This window comes from Melanerpes formicivorus, unplaced genomic scaffold (assembly GCF_026170545.1).
Source record: "Melanerpes formicivorus ecotype bairdi unplaced genomic scaffold, bMelFor1.0.p_v2 SCAF_121, whole genome shotgun sequence".
NCBI lineage: Eukaryota > Metazoa > Chordata > Aves > Piciformes > Picidae > Melanerpes > Melanerpes formicivorus.
In genome coordinates, this window is record NW_027142473.1 from 340,365 (window position 1) to 350,180 (window position 9,816).

General features: G+C 58.3%; 1 protein-coding gene across 4 annotated transcripts in view; it reads right to left on the bottom strand.

Annotated features, from left to right (window-relative positions):
- The window catches only part of POLR1A (RNA polymerase I subunit A), a 51,638-nt gene extending 41,903 nt beyond the window's left edge, over nucleotides 1–9,735 (bottom strand). For 2 of the 4 annotated variants that reach the window (XM_068167688.1, XM_068167687.1), the window contains exons 1-2: nucleotides 9,569–9,735; nucleotides 8,253–8,457 (exon numbers count right to left, since the gene is read on the bottom strand). In XM_068167688.1, the coding sequence (XP_068023789.1) occupies nucleotides 8,253–8,457; nucleotides 9,569–9,645 (282 nt within the window). In that variant the 5' untranslated portion in view covers nucleotides 9,646–9,735. Of the gene's footprint in view, nucleotides 1–1,786; nucleotides 1,850–7,734; nucleotides 7,794–8,252; nucleotides 8,458–9,568 lie in introns of those variants that run through there. The other 2 variants (XM_068167690.1, XM_068167689.1) reach the window with 2 other exon arrangements.
- Between the last annotated feature and the right edge of the window lie 81 nt (nucleotides 9,736–9,816).

The window sequence follows — 9,816 nt, forward strand, 5'->3', positions numbered from 1 at the left end:
GGAAAAGCTCAAACAGAAGAAGGAAGTCCACAATACATGGAAAAAAGGAACTGTCCACTTGGGTGGAATAGAGGAACACTGCCAGAGTATGCAGGGATGCCACAAGGACATCAGAGGCACTCTTGGAATCAAATCTGGCAAAGGATGGACAAAATAACAATAGGGGCTTCAGTCTTCACTGCTAAGGTTGGACCTCAGTCCCTGGAGGGCAGAGAGAAAGTCTGAAGGAAGGGAAGCTCTGCCTTGGTTGAGGAGGATCAAGTTAGAGATCAGTTAAATAAAACTGAGTATCTACAGGTCCATGGGTCCTGATGGAATGAACCTGTGAGTGCTCAGGGAACTGGCAGAGTCCCTCCTGGGCTGCCCTCCATCACCTTTGAAAGGTGGGGTGCCTCAGGGCTGGAGGGAAGCCAGGGCCACTCCAGTCTTCAAAAAGGGCAAGAAGGAAGACCTGGGTAATGACAGCCTCACCCCCACTCCTGGAAAGCTGATGGAGCAGCTTGCTCTGGGTGCACTCAAAGCATGTGCAGGAGATGAAGGTGATCAGAAGTAGTCAACATAGATTCACCAAGGGGAAGTCCTGCCTGAGATCTGACAGCCCTGAGGAGGGCATGGCTAGACAGAGGGGAGGAGAGTGGGTGCTGTCTACCTTGACTTCAGCATCCCCCCCAGCATCCTCACAGGCAAGCTCAGGAAGTGTGGCTGAGATGAGTGGGCAATGGGGGGGGTTGAGAACTGGCTGAAGGACAGAACCCAGAGGGTTGTGGTCAGTGGCACAGAGTCCATCTGGAGGTCAGGAACCAGTGGTGTCACCCAGGGGTCAGTACTGGGGCTAGTCCTGTTTGCTGTATTCATCACTGCCCTGCATGAGGGCACAGAATGAACCCTCAGGCAGTTTGTTAATGACACCAAACTGGAAGGGGTGGCTGAGAGCCCCTCAGGCTGTGCTGCCATCCAGTGGGGACAGGCTGAGAGCTGGGCAAAGAGGAACCCTATGAAAATCAGCAAGGGCAAGTGCAGGGTCCTGCACCTGGTGAGGGAGAACCCTGCAGCACTGCAGGTGAGGGGAGACCTGCTGGGAAGCAGCTCTGTGGGAAAAGACTTGGGAATGCTGCTGGATGACAGGATGGCCATGAGCCAGCAAGGTGCTCTTCTGGCCAAGAAGGCCAAGGGCATCCTGGGGAGCATCAAAAGAATGTGGCCAGAGGGTGAAGAGAGGTTCTCCTCCCCCTTCACTGGTGAGGCCACATCTGGGCTCCCAAGTTCAAGGACAGGGAACTGCTGGAGAGGTACAGCAAAGGCCTCTGAAGATGTTTAGGGCACTGGAACATCTCTTTTAGGAAGAAAGGCTGAGGGACTTGGGGCTTTTCAGCCTGGACTGAGGGGGGGATCTCCTCAATGCTGACAGTGGGTGCCAGGCTTTTTCTAGGGGTGCCCAGGGACAGCTGACACAAACCTGAGCATCAGAAGTTCCATCTAAGCATGAGGAGGAACTTCTTTACTTTGAGGGTGATGGAGCACTGTAGCAGTCTGACCAGAGAGGTGGTGGAGTCTCCACCTCTACAATGATTCAAAACCTGCCTGGACATGTTCCTGCTCTGCATGACTCTGCTCTGCTGCGGGGCTCTGAGTAGATCTCGAGAGGCCCCTTCCAGCCCCTGCCATACTGTGATTTTTCTGAACTCAAAGTGCTGCTGTCAGTGAAAAATCAGAGCAACTGTTAACTTTAATCACAAAGAATTGGAGTGAAAAAAACCCCACACCTCTTTCAACCACACAAACTCACATTCAAAGAGTGATCTGCAGCAAAATCCCGCTGGGCCACTGTGGCCATTTGAGCCGAGGTGCCTTGAAGAGGGCCACAGAGTTGAGACCTGCAGGAGGTGTGCTGGAAGGTGTGACCTTTGTGTTTCTCCCCATAAATCCTGCATCCCTATACAGCTGGCTGCAAAGTTGTTTTCTTCTCTTTCTTCCCTCTCTGTGCCTCTGGGAGGCAACTCTCTGATCTTCAGGTATTTCTGAGTGTGTAATTATGGCCTAGGCATGGGGAGTGTAGCATGGCCCTGATGGGTCTTGGGAAACAGAAACAAGGGGGGCACTTTGGGCCTGGCCAGACTGAAACCAGCCCAGCAGTGGGGGGGAAAGAAAGAGCACTGGAGCTTATGGCAAACACTAGGTGGGGGGAGAAAAGCAGCAGAGGGGTTTAGGTCTGATTTAGTGGAAGCAACCCAGACCTGTCACCTGCAACCCAGACCTGTCACCCGCAACCCAGTCCTGTCACCCGCAACCCAGACCTGTCACCCGCAACCCAGACCTGTCACCCACAACACAGTCCTGTCACCCGCAACCCAGACCTGTCACCCGCAACCCAGACCTGTCACCCGCAGCCCAGACCTGTCACCCGCAACCCAGACCTGTCACCCGCAGCCCAGACCTGTCACCCACAACACAGTCCTGTCACCCGCAACCCAGACCTGTCACCCGCAACCCAGACCTGTCACCCGCAACACAGTCCTGTCACCCGCAACACAGTCCTGTCACCCGCAACCCAGACCTGTCACCCGCAACACAGTCCTGTCACCCGCAACACAGTCCTGTCACCCGCAACACAGTCCTGTCACCCGCAACCCAGACCTGTCACCCGCAACCCAGACCTGTCACCCGCAGCCCAGACCTGTCACCCGCAGCCCAGACCTGTCAGCTGCAACCCAGACCTGTCACCCGCAGCCCAGACCTGTCACCCGCAACACAGTCCTGTCACCCGCAGCCCAGACCTGTCAGCTGCAACCCAGACCTGTCACCCGCAACCCAGACCTGTCACCTGCAACACAGTCCTGTCACCCGCAGCCCAGACCTGTCACCCGCAACCCAGACCTGTCACCCGCAGCCCAGACCTGTCAGCTGCAACCCAGACCTGTCACCCGCAACCCAGACCTGTCACCTGCAACCAGGACCTGTCAGCTGCAGCCCAGACCTGTCACCCGCAACCCAGGCCTGTCACCCGCAACCCAGGCCTGTCACCTGCAACCAGGACCTGTCAGCTGCAGCCCAGACCTGTCACCCGCAACCCAGGCCTGTCACCCGCAACCCAGGCCTGTCACCTGCAACCAGGACCTGTCAGCTGCAGCCCAGACCTGTCACCCGCAACCCAGGCCTGTCACCCGCAACCCAGGCCTGTCACCTGCAACCAGGACCTGTCAGCTGCAGCCCAGACCTGTCACCCGCAACCCAGACCTGTCACCCGCAACACAGTCCTGTCACCCACAACCCAGACCTGTCACCCGCAACCCAGACCTGTCACCCGCAACACAGTCCTGTCACCCGCAACCCAGACCTGTCACCCGCAACCCAGACCTGTCACCCACAACCCAGACCTGTCACCCGCAGCCCAGACCTGTCACCCGCAACCCAGACCTGTCACCCGCAACACAGACCTGTCACCCGCAACACAGTCCTGTCACCCGCAGCCCAGACCTGTCACCCGCAACCCAGACCTGTCACCCGCAGCCCAGAGCTGTCAGCTGCAACCCAGACCTGTCACCCGCAGCCCAGACCTGTCACCCGCAACCCAGACCTGTCACCCGCAACACAGACCTGTCACCCGCAACACAGTCCTGTCACCCACAACCCAGACCTGTCACCCGCAACCCAGACCTGTCACCCGCAACACAGACCTGTCACCCGCAACACAGTCCTGTCACCCGCAACCCAGACCTGTCACCCGCAACCCAGACCTGTCACCCGCAGCCCAGACCTGTCACCCGCAACCCAGACCTGTCACCCGCAGCCCAGACCTGTCAGCTGCAACCCAGACCTGTCACCCGCAACCCAGACCTGTCACCTGCAACCAGGACCTGTCAGCTGCAGCCCAGACCTGTCACCCGTAACCCAGGCCTGTCACCCGCAACCCAGGCCTGTCACCCGCAACCCAGGCCTGTCACCTGCAACCAGGACCTGTCAGCTGCAGCCCAGACCTGTCACCCGCAACCCAGACCTGTCACCCGCAACACAGTCCTGTCACCCACAACCCAGACCTGTCACCCGCAACCCAGACCTGTCACCCGCAGCCCAGACCTGTCACCCGCAACACAGTCCTGTCACCCGCAACACAGTCCTGTCACCCACAGCCCAGACCTGTCACCCGCAGCCCAGACCTGTCACCCACAACCCAGACCTGTCACCCGCAACACAGTCCTGTCATCCACAACCCAGACCTGTCACCCGCAGCCCAGACCTGTCAGCTGCAATCCAGACCTGTCACCCGCAACCCAGACCTGTCACCTGCAATCCAGACCTGTCCCCCGCAACCCAGACCTGTCACCCGCAACCCAGACCTGTCACCCGCAGCCCAGACCTGTCACCCACAACCCAGACCTGTCACCCACAACCCAGACCTGTCACCCACAACACAGTCCTGTCACCCGCAACACAGTCCTGTCACCCACAACCCAGACCTGTCACCCGCAACCCAGACCTGTCACCCGCAGCCCAGACCTGTCACCCACAACCCAGACCTGTCACCCACAACCCAGACCTGTCACCCGCAACACAGTCCTGTCACCCACAACCCAGACCTGTCACCCGCAGCCCAGACCTGTCACCCACAACCCAGACCTGTCACCCGCAGCCCAGACCTGTCACCCACAACCCAGACCTGTCACCCGCAACACAGTCCTGTCACCCGCAACACAGTCCTGTCACCCACAGCCCAGACCTGTCACCCGCAGCCCAGACCTGTCACCCACAACCCAGACCTGTCACCCGCAACACAGTCCTGTCACCCGCAACACAGTCCTGTCACCCGCAGCCCAGACCTGTCATCCACAACCCAGACCTGTCACCCGCAGCCCAGACCTGTCAGCTGCAATCCAGACCTGTCACCCGCAACCCAGACCTGTCACCTGCAACCCAGACCTGTCACCCGCAACCCAGACCTGTCACCTGCAACCCAGACCTGTCACCCGCAGCCCAGACCTGTCAGCTGCAATCCAGACCTGTCACCCGCAACCCAGACCTGTCACCCGCAACCCAGACCTGTCACCTGCAACCCAGACCTGTCACCTGCAACCCAGACCTGTCACCCGCAACCCAGACCTGTCACCTGCAATCCAGACCTGTCACCCGCAACCCAGACCCGTCACCTGCAACCCAGACCCGTCACCCGCAACCCAGACCTGTCACCCGCAACCCAGACCTGTCACCCGCAGCCCAGACCTGTCACCCACAACCCAGACCTGTCAGTTGCAATCCAGACCTGTCCCCCGCAACCCAGACCTGTCCCCCGCAACCCAGACCTGTCACCCACAACCCAGACCTGTCACCCACAACACAGTCCTGTCACCCACAACCCAGACCTGTCACCCGCAGCCCAGACCTGTCCCCCGCAACCCAGACCTGTCACCCACAACACAGTCCTGTCACCCGCAACCCAGACCTGTTACCCGCAACCCAGACCTGTCACCCACAACCCAGACCTGTCACCCACAACACAGTCCTGTCACCCACAACCCAGACCTGTCACCCACAACACAGTCCTGTCACCCACAACCCAGACCTGTCACCCGCAGCCCAGACCTGTCACCCGCAACCCAGACCTGTCACCCGCAACACAGTCCTGTCACCCGCAACACAGTCCTGTCACCCACAGCCCAGACCTGTCACCCGCAACCCAGACCTGTCACCCGCAACACAGTCCTGTCACCCGCAACACAGTCCTGTCACCCGCAGCCCAGACCTGTCACCCGCAACCCAGACCTGTCACCCGCAACACAGTCCTGTCACCCGCAACCCAGACCTGTCACCCACAGCCCAGACCTGTCACCCGCAGCCCAGACCTGTCACCCACAACCCAGACCTGTCACCCGCAACACAGTCCTGTCACCCGCAACACAGTCCTGTCACCCGCAGCCCAGACCTGTCATCCACAACCCAGACCTGTCACCCGCAGCCCAGACCTGTCACCCGCAGCCCAGACCTGTCATCCACAACCCAGACCTGTCACCCGCAGCCCAGACCTGTCAGCTGCAATCCAGACCTGTCACCCGCAACCCAGACCTGTCACCTGCAACCCAGACCTGTCACCCGCAACCCAGACCTGTCACCTGCAACCCAGACCTGTCACCTGCAACCCAGACCTGTCACCCGCAGCCCAGACCTGTCACCCACAACCCAGTCCTGTCACCCGCAGCCCAGACCTGTCACCCGCAACCCAGACCTGTCACCCGCAGCACAGACCTGTCACCTGTCACCCATGAGCCAGACCTGTCAGCTGCACAGCAGCTCTGGGACCAAGGTGCTTTGCTGTAGCACTGACTGCAGCTTGTCCCATAAAGGACAACGTGGTACCCAGAACTCCACACCAGTACAATGCAGCCTTCTGGTCACAAGCACTGCCAGTGTCCCTCAGGACTCTTCATGCAACCACTCTCCTCAAGCTTCACCACAGCTCTGCACACAACTTGCTCTAGCTGCACACATCAGCTGGGGGCCAAGAATTACTGTTGGAAGGTGTCCAGAGCACGGCCAGGAGGATGAGCAGAGGGCTGGAGCTGCTCTCCTATGAGGACACACTGAGGGAGTTGGGATTGTTCAGTATGGAGAGGAAAAGGCTCCCAGGAGACCTTCTTGTGGCCTTCCAGGATCTCAAGGGGGCTACAAGAGAGCTGGGGAGGGACTTTTGAGGGTGTCAGGGAGTGATAGGACTGGGGGGGATGGAGCAAAACTAGAAGTGGAGAGACTGAAATTGGATGTGAGGAAGAAGTTGTTCCCCATGAGGGTGGTGAGAGCCTGGCACAGGTTGCCCAGGAAGGTGGTGGAAGCCTCCTGCCTGGAGGCCAAGCTGTGCCAGGGGAGGTTTAGACTCGAGGTGAGGAGGAAATTCTTCACGGAGATTGGATGTGGCACTTGGCGCCATGGTCTAGTCATGGGGTCTGTGTTGATAGGTTGGACTTGATGATCCTCAAGGTCCTTTCCAACCTAAGTTATACTGTGATACTGTGAGGTGTTTGCAGCCAGGCTGGAGGTGGCTGTGAGCAACCTGCTGTGATGTGAGGTGTCCCTGCCCATGGCAGGGGGTGGGAACTGGATAATCCTTGAGGTCCCTTCCAAGCCTGACAACTCTGTGATTTCATTCCTTGGTCAATACAAGGAGCTGGGGCAAGACGTGGGATGGACTTCGTCTAACTGCAGTCATCTGAAAGTGAGGGTTGTAGCCTCAATTAACAGCCTAAGCAGGAGCCAGCACCATGGGGAGATCAGCACTTTAGGAGGGAAATTCATCCCAGGTTAGGTTCCTGTCACAGACAAAATGATCCTTGTCTGCACACAGGCCATTCCTCAAACTCCAGAAGGAGCCAAATACAATCAGACTATGAATCTAAATTTCAGAGGACCAAAGTCAAGTCCTGCCCTTATGGCCAGGAATCCTTTTCTGCTTAGAAGATGAGCCTTTGAAAAAGCAGCCACAGGAAGCACTCAGGAGAATGTGCAGTTTGTCACAGGAGTTTGCTAAACGAGCCTGTGACACCTGTCCAAGCGATGCTCACCAAGTCAAGCCTCTGCTCTGTGTCAGATCCCACATGCCATCTAAATGCAACAGCTGTAAAGCTGTGAGAAGCATTTGTCTGGCTTCCAGATGCCAGAAAGCTTCCTGACAACCTTTCACATTTTTTCAATGAAAAAAGTTTGATGGATTTCCACACCATCAGCATTTTCAGCTCTGCTGCCACCACTTACACTTTTCCCATTCACTGGTCACAGAGGTTATGTCCCTCTACAGCTGACTGGATAGGCTGTTGAGTTCTGTCCACAGGGATCCACATCTCTAGAATCACTCTGGAGTAAGAGGATCAAGAGGGCAGAATGTACAACACAGCTATCCAGAGCAAAACCAAGCTCTCTGTGTCCAAGGAGCACACCAAGATCCTACAGCAGAAGCAGGCAGCTGCTGGTGTAAGCTTGCAGGAGCTGTTCACAGGAAACAACAATCAGCCACACAGTTAGTGACCAGCATCCCCCCTCACCTCTTCACCAGCACTGGGGAAAATGTCTGCAGTAAAGCATGAATTTTGCACAACTCCAGGGAGTCAGTTTGTAGTGTGGCTCAACAAACTTTCTCTACTGCATCTGCTGTTGTTGCACTTCGGAAAGAAAACAGATCTGGAGACCTTTGCTGTTTGCAGGGACTGCAACTCTGGGGCAGCCCGAGCACCATCACCCATTTCCCCAGCAGGACAACAATGAGGCATACATACATCAAAGAACAGAGGATTGTAGACCGTCAGTGGCAGCTCTATGTGGCCAAAGTGCCCAGGGCAGTTGCTGAAGCTCTGCATGCAGGTTGCACACACTTCTCTGGAGTTGGGAGGGCCCAAAGCCAGGTCGTACAGCCCGTTAGCAGCTGGATTCCCCACGCTGTCCAAGTACTGAGCATTTGTGATCTGTTTCACACTCAGTTTCCTGAAGTTGAAAGAAAAGAGCAGAAGTCGGTGGCAGCAAACAGCTAGGTCATAGGCACTCATTGGTACAGCAGGCCTGGCATTTAGCATCTCTGTGATGGCTGTTCTGATGAAAGCATGTTTGTGAGGGTACTGTGGGCACTGCTGTAGCACTAACTTCACCATCTGAGCACAATCATTTGGACCACCAGTAACACAGGAAACATTTCTTCTAGACTTAAAGCCACCCTGCTAAGAAGGTTGGTTAAGTCATCCATGTGTCCTCTCAAACAGATGGGAAAGTATGAGAACCATGAAAACACCTCGGTGGCAGCAGCTTTATGTTCTTGACCACACACAGTGCTCAAACACCAAAGCTAAGGAAATGCTGACAGCTCTCTAGTACTCCATGAGGGATGAAAAAGCTGCTAGCCCCCTCTGCAGCAGAGATCTCAGCTCTGCATAGTTACACTGGTGCTAAAATATCTGAACGTTCTCTGCTCGCTGGTGTCACCAAGGTCTCCTCGGTGCGGGGCGCGCAGGCTCAGGTCCTGGCCAGCGTTCCAGGAGAGTGCCCATCAAGGATCAAGCCAACGTGCCCAGTACAGGGCTTCTCCAAGGCTGCGGCAGGCCCCGCTGGCGCTGGGGTGCAGGGGCACACCCCCTCAGAGGAGGCCCCCAAGAGGCCGTCAGCCTCAGGAGTTTAAGCTGCAGCCTGGGCGCCGGCAGCACATGGGACTAGCCCCTCCCTGCCCCCCGACTCCAACGGACAGCGCGGGGCTGCCCCTGAGAGCTCCGGGGCGGCTTCCCTGCCTCCTCCAGCCCCGCTCAGTCCCAAGCGAGGAATTCTCCCCCAGCCCTTCTCCATTCCTCCAAGCCTTCTGGCGGCCCTAGGTCTGAGAGCCCCGCAGAGATCCCAGCATCCCCCCGGCTCCTAACACCCAGTGGGCTGCCGCCATGCCAGCTGCGAGCGAGGGCCGCGCCGAGGCCGAACTGCATGTCCCGGCAGGCCCCGCGCCCGCAGCCCGCCGGGGCCGCTGGCGCCCTGCCGCAGGGCACGCCGGGAGCCGTAGTCCTCAGCGGCACCGCCGGGGGGGCAGCAGAGCGCAGCCACACCGCCCGCAGATACCTACCTGATCTCCTCGGCCGTGTACATCCCAAAGGAGACCCCAACCAGCCGCCGCCACGGCACCACTTTCGTGGGCCTCATGGTGAACAAGAGAGTCTTCCCCGGCCGACACCTCTCCGCAGCCGAAGGCGCCGTACCCCGGGAGGCACCACGCGGTCTGGCGGCAGCGAGTGGGCGGGGCCGGGCGGCAGCGCAGGGGCGATCTGCCCAGGGTCCCGCCCAGGGTCCCGCCGGGCCCGCGGCTCCGCCCCC